Source organism: Hippoglossus hippoglossus, chromosome 17, assembly GCF_009819705.1.
Source record: "Hippoglossus hippoglossus isolate fHipHip1 chromosome 17, fHipHip1.pri, whole genome shotgun sequence".
Taxonomy (NCBI): Eukaryota; Metazoa; Chordata; class Actinopteri; order Pleuronectiformes; family Pleuronectidae; genus Hippoglossus; species Hippoglossus hippoglossus.
In genome coordinates this window covers 18888882-18904241 of record NC_047167.1, presented here as the reverse complement: position 1 = coordinate 18904241, position 15360 = coordinate 18888882, and the positions used below count along the sequence as shown (strand labels likewise).

Below are 15360 nucleotides of genomic sequence, written 5' to 3'. Positions count from 1 at the left end.
ATGAAAGTAGAGCACGTAATGTGCTGCTATCAAAGTTATGAGCCAAATCCAGACCTTTGCTTAAAATAGCTACATTTCTGACAATTAAATGACTTGTTCTTTTCAAACTGTAACTATTCCCTTTCATCAGACAGAGCCACCTTTACCTGCTCAAAACAGTTGTTCCTAGCATGACAAGTTTCCTTTTAAAAAAGCAGCCAATTACATTTCACAATGTCACAGTCTCCTACCGAGCTCACACTCACATCTCGCTGCTCCACTCGCTCTCCTGCAGAACGGCTCCAGTGAGAAGAGAGAGGTGAGACAGTTCCAGTTCATGGCCTGGCCAGACCACGGAGTACCAGAGTACCCGACACCCATCCTGTCCTTCCTGCGGCGGGTTAAGTCCTGCAATCCTCCAGACGCAGGGCCCATGGTGGTCCACTGCAGGTTGGTGCACACGGAAAGGAATTGCTTCTTTTGCAAAATGTCTCTTATCTCTTTTTTAATATACAATCACACTTAATATAATGTGAAGTCAGATTTTGATAGACACCCATATACTGCCTATATTACAATAGAGGTAAACACAAGGAGAAGAGAAGCTTACAGAAATTAAATAAACATTTCTATGTAAAAAAACAAGACACCTTCTAATTATGATGTCATTTGAAGCTTAAATTCTAACTCAGTTGTGATTAAATTGCTTATAAGGGCTTTTGATTTGCAGTTCAGCCCTGTGCTTTAGAGCTAGTTTTGTCTCTGTGTTTGCAGTTGATCTCGTAATACCGTGTAAACAGACGTAAGACATTACCTGCTACACAAAAGTTAAACATTAAATAATTTACCCCTCCTCTATCTCCCTCGCTCTCTCCCCTCCAGTGCTGGCGTGGGCAGGACAGGCTGCTTCATCGTGATCGATGCCATGCTGGAGCGCATGAAGCACGAGAAGTCCGTGGACATCTACGGCCACGTGACGTGCATGCGCGCCCAGAGGAACTACATGGTCCAGACCGAGGACCAGTACATCTTCATCCACGAAGCCCTGCTGGAGGCGGCGACCTGCGGCAACACCGAGGTGCTGGCCCGCAACCTGTATGCACACATCCAGAAACTCACCCAGCCCCCGCCCGGCGAGACGGTCACTGCCATGGAGCTGGAGTTCAAGGTGACTGACAAGCACACACCTCAGTCATGTATTACTTGATTACTCATTCAGTCCACACTGAATGAGCCTCACTAGTCGTGTCCTTGACTCCTACAGGAGGAAATGAAGCGTGTAACTCAACAAAACACATTTTAGAACAGCTTGTTTTTTAAATTATAGTTTACTGGGTAGTTCACAGGGGTGAGACTGTACAGGAAGTGTTAATAATTAAGAGAAAGAAAATCATCTTTCCAGTCCGCCTGTGTTTCTCCATCTTCCCTTGACTCTGTCTTTCATTGTCTTCACTTGTCAAACTACAACACACTGCAGAGGCCGACCTTCAGTGTGGTGTCACCGCATGTCAGTGTCAGAAATAATGAATTCACCCCAAAAAAATTCAATGCAGAACAATTTGTATTGACAACGGTGCTGTAACGTCACAGCAGAAGCACGAGTACACAAAGAAAAACACTTTTCAGGCACCAGAACACAAACACATCAACACACCTACACATGGAGAATTAGAAAAATGACTGGCACTTACACATACACACAGCTGCTGTTCAAGGTTACTCGAAATCTCACACACACACACACACACACACACACACACACACACCGTCTGTCAATAGCCATCAGCTGTGATGTTATTTCACACTTTCCTCCCAGTGCAGCATCAGCCCTCTTATGTCCATAATCCATTCTGTTTGAAGTAATAATAACATCTACACTTCAGCCAAAGACGGAGAATGGAAAGAGTGAGAGAAGGATTGTGGCGTATACGGGGGCCACAGCCTCCGTGCCCACACAGTCTGGCCGCAACACACAAATTCTCCCGACGTAGCCATGACTGTCCGTGCTCGCTCCTGTGTCGTCCATCTGTGCTCTGTCCACTGCCAGGGCCAAGCACTGTAACGCAGGCAGTCCTCCGAGGAAGCTCTGGGACGCCTTGGGAGACAAGTCAACTGCATGTTGTTACACCAGTAGATATTTAATTGCTAGTAGACAACCACAAAAACAGAAGACAAAAGGGGGTTTAGGAAATAACAAAGTAATTTATTCACAATTAAATTAGCAAAACGACAGAAAGAAAAACAATCTGTCGTGTGGGGAGGGAGGGAGCGAGTGTAGGCTGAGCTTTAAAAACAAAGAAAAGGAAACAATAACAGAATTGTCAGGTAAGGAGGACTGAGGCTACATCCTAACTACTACTATTTCATTTTAAAACGTTGTTTTCAGACTAAAACGTCCACAGACCTCATCTAATGACTGGGTCATCATTAACAAATGTTTCCATTAAAACACAGCCGCTGAGTTTTAAACTAAAACAGGGCCAGCAGCAATTCCAAACTTCTCAGTTTAAGTGTCTCTATAACTCCGGAGTAGTGTGGACGCAGGCAAATCTGTAGCAGAGTTGATGCATTTTCTAACAATAACGTAGTATTATGGATGTAGCCAGACTGACCTGGTACTGACAGCTGCTCTGACTTGAATGTTTGGGGCACAGTGGACCTGGGTGTGTTCCAAAGCTGCTGATTAAGCCCCAGAATGCTCTGCAGCCCTGGTGACAGGAAGCAGAGTAAACCAAACAGAGGAGCTGTCACACCTCTTCTTGACTCCGATGCCTCCTCCTCGGCTGAATTTCTTATTTATCTTGACGGAAAACGTTATGTCTGAATAAAGACTTGTCAGGGAAACGTTTCAGACTTCTGTCTTTGTTTACTTCAGGTCACGGGTCACTAATTTTTCCTCTCTCCATCTCTCTCTCTTCCTGTCTGCTTTCTTTTTAATAAACAGAGACTGGCCAACTCCAAAGCCCACACGTCACGCTTCATCAGCGCCAACTTACCCTGCAACAAGTTCAAGAACCGCCTGGTCAACATTATGCCTTTTGAGTCCACCCGCGTCTGCCTGCAGCCCATCCGGGGCGTCGAGGGCTCCGACTACATCAACGCCAGCTGCATCGATGGCTACAGGTAAACTTTGAGATTTGAGCTGAATGCAATGACTTCTTTACTCCAAATAATGTTCCTTCTGGATATCAAAAATGTAAATGTGGGTATCTGAAACTGGACAATGACCTAGAAGGAACGATATCTAACTATTGATGTATGAATAATTGTGGATATCTGAAATTTAACTAGGATTTTTTGATATTTTATATTTAGTTTTGTCCAGTTGAATATGTTTGGAAAAAAACACGTTTCCTTGTAATAAAGTTATGGTGGAAATGGATGTTACTATGGATAATTTAACTTAGAGATTGGAATGGGATTGGAATATATTTCTAAATTGCTTGCTTAAATAGAGAGATAATACTCAACAGTGTTCAAAGTGACCAATCAAAACAGCAGAGGCGTCATTTGTTGCTCTGTGGCGAGCATGTAGGAAGGTCGAGCCGCTGCTCGTCACAGGAAACGTCTCAGGGGAAATGTTATTTTTTGCGAGGATGGTTTTTCTCTCGCAGATACTCCTCTCGCAGATACTCCTCTGCTCATATCACATGAATGTTTGTGGTTTTTATGTGTGTGGGTTTTGGAGACTGATCAAATGCCAAAACATCCTTTAATTAAATCAGAGAGTCAGCACTTTAACCTCAGTCGTTTTTTTAATGTCAAGTCTAATGTCGCGGAGCGCCGACTCGACACGACAGAAATTGCATCACTGTCCTGACACTGTCCCGACTTGCTCTGGATGTGACAGGTCTGTTCTCTGAGAGATTGCCACTGGTGTGAAAAATACAGGAGGTATTCACAGCGGACCAGATAAAGATGTATGGGAGGGGACTGAGGATGAGGCTGCAGTGGCCAGTATCAAGTTGCAAGAATTACTCCTTGCTCTGTTGATGTGGCTCTCATCCGCTGAGCCGCTACCACTTTCACATCGAAGCTGCCGCATGTCCTCGTGTGCTCCGCGAGTCCAAATTGCTTCCTAGAGGGAGGAAGATGAAAAGGCAGCCCTCTGTTTTATATCTATATAAGTACAGGCAGAGACAGACAGAGCCGACTCTTCTGCGGTTGGAGTGTACAGCGCGGAGATGGATTTAGCAGCCATGAAATGCCATTCAGTCCATACGAGGCTTTGCTTCATACGGGGCTGTGGCGGAGACAACACCTCCACCCCCCCACCCCCCCGGCCCCCGGCCCCCAGCTCCCTCTCTTCCTCCGGCCCTGTTGTTAAAGAGGAGGCTCTCCGCAGAGGCCGACCCTCTGTTGTTGCTGTGTAAATGGCATAATTGCAGCGAGAGAGGATGTAATGAACTGTGTTTTCTACACTCCTCCCTCCTCTATGTTCTCTGCTTTTCTCCTTTTCCTTCCCTTTCCCTCTTTATTTCTCCTCCCTTGCATCTCTGTCTCTCTCCATTCTCCTCCCTAATCTGTCTTCAGTGCACTTCCTCACTCACTCTCTCTCTCTCTCTCTCTCCCACCACCCTCTTCTCCCACTCACCATCTTAATTTTCTATCCCCACATCATGGCAGAGACAGACATATCCGGGTGGGGACCTGTAGTGTGCACCGGCGGCACTGTGTAATTAAGCTGCTTTTAAAGCCCAGGCATAAATAAAAACTAAACAGGAGCCTCCAGTGCCCTTCACCCCAGCGCCTTCAAGAAAAGCCAATAATATGCTAAGCTAATGAGAGGCGAACCATTGATTCCAGCTATGCTATCAGGGGCGCGAGCCTGGATATGCTCTGATGCAGGCTGGAGTTTTAGCATTGTAATGAGGTTGAAATGAAACACTATGTCCTCCAGCACTACAGTCATGTGGGATGATGCAGAGAGCGCGTTGTGCTGTTTGGCAGCGCGCTCGTCGGGACAATGTGTGCAGAGAAGTCAGTATTGTGTGATACGGTTAGAATTGTTTTTGTTTTGGCTAGGGGCTGTTTTTTTTGGAGAGGTTAGAGGGGTCCACCCTATCAATTTAAAATTAAGCATTCATCCCCTGCTTAGCCCTGCTCTCCTTCTCGTCTCTGCCTGACTCCTCTGTTATTTAATTCCCCTTCTCCTCATCCTCATCCCCTTCCTTTCCCTTGCTTCTTCTTATTCCTCTCTCCTCTCCTCTTCCTCCTCAGCAGTCAGTCCTACTTTGCAACTCCAATGACCAGCTGAGAGAGCAGTGCTCACCCTTTTCATCTTCTCACGTTTTTCCTCCTTACATCTTCTCTTTGTACTTAGCACAACCTCCACTCTTTGCATTGCACCCCCCCCCCCCTCCCTCGTTTTCATCTTTTTAATTTCATTCCTCTCTCTGTTGCCTTCCCCTCTTCTTATACCATCTCTGCTCCTCTCCACCGATCTGTTGTTTCTTTATTTGTGCGAGCGAGGCCCTGAGCATATTCTAATCTCCCGGTTCCACATTAGTGCTTTGCCTGCAGCACCTTCATTAGTTGTTCAGCCGTGGCTCAGTGTGTGACCGAGTGTGTGCGTTCGTAGTAGCGTGGCTGAATATACATACAAACTGCTGCACGCCTAGATGTGCACACCTGGATGCGGCTTACATGTGCCACAAACATGTGAGTGTGTGCATGCACGCCCACGCATGCATTTGTGTGGGATTACTCAGCTCGCTCGCTCGCTGTCGATCGGTGCGCTGCTGCCACCTGCTGTTTGACAGAATAACTGCTCCGCCGGACCAAAGTCACGTAGGACACAAGCACAGCTCCGGCAGCTCGGAGGATGAGCTCATCTTTAGTTTTGTGAGCATATCAAGGGCTGGCTCTCTCATTCTGGGTTGTGTTACAGAGAGGAAGGAGGAAGAGGGAGAGGATCTATACAGGCTTAAATAGCTCAATGATGAGCGTGGCTGCCAGGGATTATTTGCTATCTTCATTAAATGTGTAGGAATTTGTCGTCCGCATTATGGCACAGACGATTTGACAGACAGTGCAAGGACGACGGAACATTTCTTTATCTTCAGTTTGCAGCTGAATGCTTTTAACAACGTGCCTTTTATGGGTTTTGAATCAGATTTTCCACAAGTCAGTCTGTTGAAGGTGCCTCATATATAAAAAATCCCCCAGATGGGGTACGTTGCTTTCATTGAACAAAAGTGGAGTAAGAGAGAAAGCTCCGCTGCAATTCTATTTGAATGGATCTGTGTCAGAATGTGTTTGATCGTTTAATATTCAGTTTAGTTGCACGTCTTATATCCTCTGTATGTCTCTTATCACAGTGAGGGTTGTAGTGACATCCTTTGTGAACCAGTCAACAACAAAATCCTTTCCTGGTCATTACTTTGTGCTGTAAATGTTGTATTTATTCTGTCTAATGTTTAACCCTCTGCCTCCTCTGTGTGAATCTGCGTCCTCAGACAGCAGAAGGCTTACCTGGCCACCCAGGGCCCACTGGCCGAGACCACCGAGGACTTCTGGAGGATGCTGTGGGAGCACAACTCCACCATCGTCGTCATGCTCACCAAGCTACGAGAGATGGGGCGGGTAAATACACACACACACGCCGACTGTGGTTTACATCAACGCATGCAGCACCTACATGTATGAGACCCACTGGATCATTTCAATGGAAGATGAAACGATCTTTATATGCTGAGTCGGTTCAGCTAAGCCTCCGCGTCGCACTGCTCAAATATTCATTCATTCCAGCTCTGAGCTGTAACTTAAATAAAAAATCAGCTTCCTTATCAGCATGGAAGGAAACATGCTACTGTGCCCATTTGTCACTATATTATGCATTCCAAGGATACAGATATTTCCTGCTGTATTACCCTTTCATAAAAATGTAATCTGGTAACAATTGAGATTAGTTGTTTACAGGTATATGCTGTTCTTATGATAGCTGGGAACGTCTTTATATGCCTTTAAAGCTGCTTTGTACAAATGTAGTTGGTGTCAGACCTCCTCACACCTGAAGCACGTGCAGTCGATGCATCCTGGTCACAATTTAGCACAATTGCTGGAAACAGGCAGAAACTAGTGGTGTGCCAGACGTGCATCCCTGTACTTTCTTCTAGTTTCCCTTTGATTCCACCTCTGCTGGATGTCGTACCCTCTCGCTCTGACTCTCCTGTGGCTTCTTGCCTGCCTCCACTCTGTCAACTGCCCAATAAAGCCTAAGATACCAAAGGAAAACAAACAAAGAGATGCTAGTCAACACATGTTTTTCCCTTTGGGCAGAGATCGCATCGATGTTCCACGAGTAAACAGCTGCTGACTCCAGCTTCGCGTTTTCAGGGCAGATATGAGAAGTGGTATCAATCATCTCAGAAAGCAAATAAACGCATCTCCCAAAACTTTACACTTTGTTTATTTAAACAAACATCGGCGCATTTACATCTGTACCTGTTTGATTGAATCCATAATGTCTCTGACTGGGCTTTTCTATCATGTGAATGCTTGTGATTCCGACGGCACTCAACTGCCTCTCACAGCTTCTATCACCCTCTCATCCCATAATCAGAGTTTATGAAAAGACATCATCGCTTAAGAACACAAACAAATTATGTAAATATTTTCCCACTGAACATGAATCAGACATTATTTCACAGCCGCAGATTAGTCGATCTGGATTTTCATTTGTGAGCAGAGTCCTTCACATGACTCAATATGACTAACACCGTACAGTAACCTTCTCTAATAACACCCCGGCAGTTATTATGTAAAAGACTTCAAATGGAAATGCTTAATGTTTTCTTCTTCTTCTTCTTCCTCCTTCTTCTTCTTCTTTTGTAGGAGAAGTGTCACCAGTACTGGCCGGCAGAGCGTTCAGCCAGGTACCAGTACTTTGTGGTGGATCCAATGGCTGAGTACAACATGCCCCAGTACATCCTCCGAGAGTTTAAAGTCACAGATGCCAGGGTATGTTGGATTTTCTACGTGTGTGTGTGTGTGTGTGTGTGTGGGAGGGGATGACGATATATCTACATTTTCCCTCAAACACAACCATCCAACCCAAATCCATCCTAATGCTTGTTTTCATTCAAATGCTGACAGTCGCTCTAAGTGTTAAGAATTACACCTGTGATTCCGAGGTGGAGATGATGTGAACGCATCGCGTGTTATTTCTCCCGACAGGTTGACATCCAGTGAATGTGCCATCAAACATGTTTATCTAGATTTAGTAAACAGTATGCCTGCTCCATGGATTGTATGTATGTGTGTGTCAGTGTGTGTGTGTGTGTGTGTGTTTGTGCCTGTGGAGGTGTGTGTAAGTGCATGTGTGTTTTTCGAGATCACTGTGAAAATACATGAAAACCATAGCCTCCTATCCCCGAGAGCCAGTGCCAAAACTCCCTGTGATGCAGTAGTTTCAATGAGCTATAAATACACTATATACTGTGATCTCAAGGCTCCCAGTGCAGCAACACACTCATCCCACTCCTTCCCCTACATTTACATATCTATACTGTGTGTACATACATTTAAACAGAGGGAGATTTGGAAATATAGTCTCGATTTGTACCAAAAAACAGCTTTTGAGTCCCACAAGCTGAAGCCTCGATGCTGTCAGACGTGTGAAACGTGTGCAGTGTCTCAGCTCTGGTGGTTGGACGCCACAGCCCCGCTGGTTTTCTCTCCTTCCTGCCTGTCAACTTCATTCATATCACATCCCAGGTGTAAATGAGGTGATTAGATGGCTGCTGTTAAACAAACCAGCAGGGGTTCCACACTCATGGGACGACCTGAGAGACACGGCTGTGGTGTTTTGTTGTGTTTGTTGAGTGCACATAGGAGCAAAGGCCACAGAGAGATGTGTGTGTGTGTGTGTGTGTGTGTGTGTGTGTGTGTGTGTGTGTGTGTGTGTGTGTGTGTGTGTGTGTGTGTGTGTGTGTGTGTGTGTGTGTGTGTGTGTGTGTGTGTGTGTTATCTTATTAAAGAGATGAATGGAAATACTAAAGTGAGCAAAGCTGAGTTAAACACACAATTCACATCAATCTAGTTTTTCTCTGGATGTTCCGCTGCCTTTCAAATGCACTTAAACTCCTCCTCTCCCCCAGGACGGCCAGTCCAGAACAATCCGCCAGTTCCAGTTCACTGACTGGCCCGAGCAAGGAGTGCCAAAAACTGGAGAGGGCTTCATTGATTTCATCGGACAAGTTCACAAAACCAAGGAGCAGTTTGGACAAGACGGACCAATCACTGTACACTGCAGGTTAGACGGCTCAGATTCATCTTGAAATTAAAACACAGCCGACAGACACAAAGGGTGGAAGCGACTCCGGTGCTTTGAACAGGCTCACACGTGTTACTGATGTAACAGAGCTCCTTCAAAATAACGAAGCAGCATCACTGGTGCAAAGTCGTGTGAGATAAAAAGCATCCAGCGATTCTCATATACACATATAGTGTTTTCTAATAAAAATAAGTATTATAATCCATTATTTCCTAAACCTTCATATATAGTTGACATCATTGAAAGTACACTGAGGTTTAATTCCTGTGTTTTGAACATAAAGTCATAAAGAACTTCCGACAGTAGATGTGATGCATATCTGTGTGTGTGTGTGTTCCTCAGTGCCGGGGTGGGCAGGACCGGAGTCTTCATCACCCTCAGTATCGTGCTGGAGAGGATGAGGTACGAGGGCGTGGTCGACCTCTTCCAGACGGTGAAGACACTTCGCACCCAGCGGCCTGCCATGGTGCAGACGGAGGTAAGGACGACGCACAGACAAGGATGTAAATCCCACAGTGATGGGACGGGTTTTCAAAGTCAGTGTTGTATATTTTGAATGTGTAAACATGATGTTATCTAAGTGTCCTTTTGGTGTAAAGCTTCTCTGAAACAAAGACTTAGAGACAAATCCTTCTTTAATAGAGGTTTTAGAGGCGGATCAGAAATCACACAGCAAACTCATCTGGTGTCATCACACAGGCTCAGCTGTGATTATTATTTTCTAAGAATTAAGGATTGATAAATACTTTATATAGCAAACAGGGAAAGGAGATAATAAAGCCCATCAGAGGAAAGAGTCATGGTGTTAATTTAAAATGAGTTCACAGTCATTTTAAAGATATAATATGGAACCTGTGTTGTATGTTTTGTTGACTTGTGAACTTACATCAGTTAAAGTGTTTCCAACAAGGTTCAAACCCAGAGAAATCCACAGTTTATTCAAAGAAACAGGACGTTTCATTTTCAGGCGTCATCATGAAACTAGGTCGTTTGCTACTGATTTTATTCAGAGGGATTTTGTACGTTAAGGAAAATGAAATTTAAAAAGTAGATTTTCAGACATGTAGACGCAGAAAACTGAACTTTCATTTATGCCTGAAGTTACAGAGTCACTTTATTAATTTGGTTCATCTTAATTAACACAAAGATAAATGTGTGTCAGATGAGATTTTGGAGTCAAAAGTATGAAACAAAACCAAGACGCAGTATGAGAATGTGTTTACTGTAGGTTAACATCTAAAATGAAGCCATAAGCACAAGAATGAATGATCTGTAATTTTTTAAAAGATGCACACAGACGTCCTCACTCTCTTCTTCTTTCTCCTCCTCCTCCTCCTCCTCCTCCTCCTCCTCCTCCTCCTCTCCTCAGGACCAGTACCAGTTGTGCTACAGGGCAGCATTGGAGTACCTGGGGAGCTTTGACCACTATGCAACGTAACCACTCCCTCCGAGCAGCCTCCCTGGTCAAACCTCTCAGGAGTGTGCCAAGTGTCCCATCTCAGCCACCATCCACTCACTTGACCCCTGCCCCCCCCCCCTCCCCCCCTCTCCAACCAACCCCCAACCCCGCGAAGAAAAAAAAAAAACAACCCCCCCCCGCAGCTACCGGAGGGGAGGAGAATGGCACGTGCTTGCAGACCCAGTGACGGGTTTCAACCAATCACAGAGATTCGCGTCCACGACTTTTAACCAACCACGTGAAATTTTTTTTGCTTTAAGAATAACGGAAACATCACCAAGACTCTGACTCTTGTACAGACGCGACAGAGCCGAGCGACGCCCCCGCCGCTCGGCTCTGTCCAAGCCAAACCTCCCTGATTGTCAAAGGCTACTGGTAGCACTAAGAGAGCTCTCTCTCACTTTTTTCTTTCTGTTAGTCGACTTGTCAATATTATTGATTCATTATGTCATTATCTTATTGTTTGGTATACTTCTTTACTTTTTTTTTGTGGATGTTTTTAATAATCATTTTAACATCAGACATTTTTCTCCTGTCTTAAAAAACGGCCCAGCCTCGGGCGTGCATTATTTTCATAATCGGTACTTTTTTTATTTTATCTTAGGGTACTTTAGCACAAGGGACATGTATTTTTAACACGTTCCTAGATACTAATACAGGAGGACCACTGTCCTCTGAGCTGCTGTCAGATTTATTTTATCATATCATCGTTTTATTCATACCATGTGTCATATACGTTGTGTTTCATGGTCTTATTCAGTTCAACACGTCACAAAACAATTTGCCTTTTCACTTGCCGTTTCCGATTTAACAAAAAAAAAATAATAATAATCAGAGAAAATTGACTTCCGAGCACAAACTTGATAAAGGTGTCCTTCTGCAAACCTGGTAGCTAGCTAGAAAAAAACCAAGTGAATTGGCTAACAAGAGACGAAATAAGAGGTGTACAGAAATGGAAAGCACATGATTTCTACGTTTTTCTTTTTGGTTGTTGTTGTTGTTGTTTGTTTTTCATCAGAAGCCAATGGCATTGAGGCCTTCATGCTCCACGGCGGAGAACTTACCTGAGGAAAACAGACTTTTATACCCAAAGGGTAGTCGACAGAAAAAGAAAACTCCCTGATCTCTGAACATTAACGCTCTTCAAGTCCCTCCCTGTCTCCTCGCTGCCCATTAGCCTGGACAGTTCGCTGGAGTCGAACCAACACACACTCTCGCACACACACACACACGCACACACACACTGAACGGAGCGGGAGTGGTTCGTATGGGCTGAGAAGTGGAGCCACCAACGCTGGCACCTGTACAGAATCAACCATTCCTACCCGAGGGAAAGAGACTCAGCCCTTTGGACTGAATACCTGATATTATTTTATACAGAAATAGAACTATAAATATATATATATATATAATTATGATTGATTATATATATGTACAATTACACAAAGATATATACACAGCTTCAAAAGTATATTGTTAAAAAGGATTAATTCTGCTGATCTACCAACACTAGAGACACTGCAGAGAGCCTGCTGTCCTAGAGTGTGTATTAATGGAAACACCATTGTATCTACTGTAAAACCATAGTAACTTTGACAGCTGGTCGTCCATCTGAATGAGCAACAGCAGCACAACCCCCCCCCCCCCCCCCCCCCCCCACCACCACCACCCCACCCATCCAAGAGACAGACGACTCCTCACTCAGCACAGGCCATCGCACCACTCAAGCACACGTCCTCTGCCGCAGGAGGAGGAAGAGGAAGAGGAGGAGGGAGCGTCTGATCCAAGAAGCCTATATGTCGCGGTGGTGCTGGCGGCGGCGGCGGTGGGGGGGAAGGCGGCGGCGGCGGGAGGAAGAGGGGGGACTTGAAAAACGCTGGCGAAAAACACAAATGTTCATTTTTACCTTGTGAATGCTTAGTGCTGTAGGGGTTCGATCTGTTGTACACACAGTCTGTTTTCTATTTGTTGATAAAGAACTGGAATTTAAAAAGAAACTGTTGATGAAAAAGAAAAAACATTGATGTTAATAAAGTTAAATAATTCGGTTTTTGTACAAATCCCGGCTTCTGAGGTTTTGTTCCTTCAAGGTGTTGTTTTGTTTTTTTGTATACCTCCACCAAGGACGTTTTGTTTTCACCCGTCTGTTTGCTGGTTTGTTTCTGAGCAGAATTACACAAAAACTGAACAAATCTCCAGGGAACTTAGTGGAAGGATGTGGTTTGAGTCCGGGAAGAACCCATAAAACATGTTGGTGCTGATCCAGGAATTTCTTTTCACTTTTCTTCAACGTTGTAATTTAGGATCATTTATTGACGTTCTTACTGATTTCTAAAGGAATGATTCATGGATATGGATGAAAAAATGTAAGAATATTAAGGGAACTAATGTTTATAAGTGTGTGAACTTTGGTGCAGAGGTAGATTCTCTTCTGACTGATTTCTAATTTGTTCCTTTTCCTTCCATGAGTCTCACTTCATCTCCTTGAATGTCGCCTGTTATTCTGCCTGAATATATCATCTGATGTATGAACACTGTGATTTAACTTCAATATAATGTGTCAATTGTTTCAAGGCTTTTTCTGAAACTTCTTCCAACGATGCAACTTAATAATTAGACACACGAGTGGAGCCTGGTGTATAAACTTATACTCAAATAACACAAAATATTTAATGAATCAAAGTCTTTAGGAGGAGATATTGTTGAAAAATAAAACACACAATCAGCCCTTAAATTTGCTCATATCTGCTTACAACTACTTTATAGTGTGTTTTAAACATGTTGCCATGGAGACCTCCAATCAAACCACAGCTGATCCGTCCTGATCGATCAGATCGGCTCAGTCTGTGTCCAGAATAACTCAGTAATCATATTCAAACTCACACACAATATAATTATACTTCACCATTTTAGTGTCTGAGTTTTGAAAGTTTATATTTATATTTGTAAATGATATTTACAGTACTTTCTGCTATAAATCTTTTCATGCTCTGTCTCATTTTGTGGATTTAAATATTACACCCTCACATCACTACTGCTGATGATGCAAGGAAAGGGAATTCATTCAATGAAGGAGTGACGTCATACACAACCTAACAACAGTTCTGTGCTTATGTTGCCATGGAGATCACTAGCAAATACTAACCGCTAAATACTAAGTGTATATTTTTAGTTTTGAAGTCTAAAACTTTGACGATAGAAGAACCGAAGTTGATTTGAACTCATTTTGACTTTTACTGTTTCTCTAAGCGTGAATGTAAATATGTGTTGTCATGGTGAAGCTTCATTATCTCCAGTCCTGTAGATTAAGATTCTCCTTCCTGATGAAAACATAGAAACAAACTAAATTTTCTTGTCTCTGATGTATTTTCATTGAACTGGCTGATCCTGTTGTTTTTATGTGTTATGATGATGATCCCGATGCACCCGAGTTATTTCGTGATAATATTCTGTTTCTGAAAGATGATTCTGTTTGTTTTTATGATGTGTAATGTGGAGTTTTCATTTTAGCATCTTACAATTCCATTTTGGATCCCAAGGAACCGACTGACATCATCATCATCATCATCATAATCATCATCATCATCACTGGTGGAGCATTTTGATTCTTCAGCTCTTCTTTCACCTGCTGTTTCTTTCCTTCACTAACAAACAACCCTGCAGCTCAGTGTTATTTAACCTGAGGAGATGATGTGAACGATCCAACAGGTCACTGAATAATCTACATTGCAGAACATCATGATGCTGAGTCATGTGTTGTGGTAGAGCTGAGTCACAACATCTGCGTGAACTCGAGCGGCTCTGCCTCCTTGTTGAAGCCCATTTGTTGGATTTGTCACCTTACAAGGAACCAGCAGATTCTCGAGCTCCTCACACAGGCCACAGCCGGGCACGTGACTCCAGCAGCAGCAGAGTCCTCAGAGCTCCTGGAAGTGAAAGACAACACAGAGACGTTTGCCTCCTCTTCGCCCGGAACATCTCTGAGGAGCAAACTGGAGGAGACGGAGGCCTGGAGCCACTTTCACCTTCACAGAGGATCATCCAAACACTCAGTGGACAAGAGCTTCACAACGTCACGAGGAGCTCGGCCAACGTCTGTGTGATGTGGTCAGGTCTGACAGCTGTGTGGCAGTTTGTGAGGCCTTCAAAGTCCAGAGGGAAGGTTTGTGTGTGTGGAGCCGCTGGAGACTTCAGCACCACATCAGCAGGGAGGAATCCTCAGAAGAAAAGAATGAAACACATGCTCTTCAAACCTCAGAAGATTCACACCAGGTGGAGCCTTCTTCTCCAGTTAAGCTTCACGAGGAGACGGGAGACACACGTCAGCTCCAGAACACTTTGAACAACTGGACTCAGAGAAGCCTCCAGCAGATCTTCTCCAGCTGCAGCGACCTGGGGTCCAGTGGGATGAGCTGTGGCCTCTGCAGACTGGGAGTTCTCCAACCCTGGTGGGTGATGAGGCCCAGATTTGCAGCCGCTGCGTCAAACCGCAGAGCACGTGCACACCTGTACGTGCACTCCTCGATGCAGAGAGTGCTGCGTCAGCCCGCTTGGCCCTGACGGCAGCAGAACGGTTTACAGGCAGAGAGGATGCAGCAGATTAAAAGAAGAAGAGATCAAACTCTCACCTTGACGGAGCAGAGCC

At 44.4% G+C, this 15360-nt stretch overlaps 1 protein-coding gene across 24 annotated transcripts in view; it reads left to right on the top strand.

Annotated features, from left to right (window-relative positions):
- LOC117778858 (receptor-type tyrosine-protein phosphatase F) overlaps positions 1 to 12775 on the top strand; it is a 159538-nt gene extending 146763 nt beyond the window's left edge. For all 24 annotated transcript variants that reach the window (XM_034614700.1, XM_034614712.1, XM_034614716.1 and 21 more), the window contains 8 exons: positions 275 to 429; positions 862 to 1147; positions 2924 to 3102; positions 6438 to 6564; positions 7816 to 7941; positions 9081 to 9235; positions 9599 to 9734; positions 10626 to 12775. In XM_034614700.1, coding sequence (XP_034470591.1) covers positions 275 to 429; positions 862 to 1147; positions 2924 to 3102; positions 6438 to 6564; positions 7816 to 7941; positions 9081 to 9235; positions 9599 to 9734; positions 10626 to 10694 — 1233 coding nt within the window. In that variant the 3' untranslated portion in view covers positions 10695 to 12775. The remainder of the gene's footprint in view (positions 1 to 274; positions 430 to 861; positions 1148 to 2923; positions 3103 to 6437; positions 6565 to 7815; positions 7942 to 9080; positions 9236 to 9598; positions 9735 to 10625) is intronic.
- The last annotated feature ends 2585 nt before the right edge of the window (positions 12776 to 15360 follow it).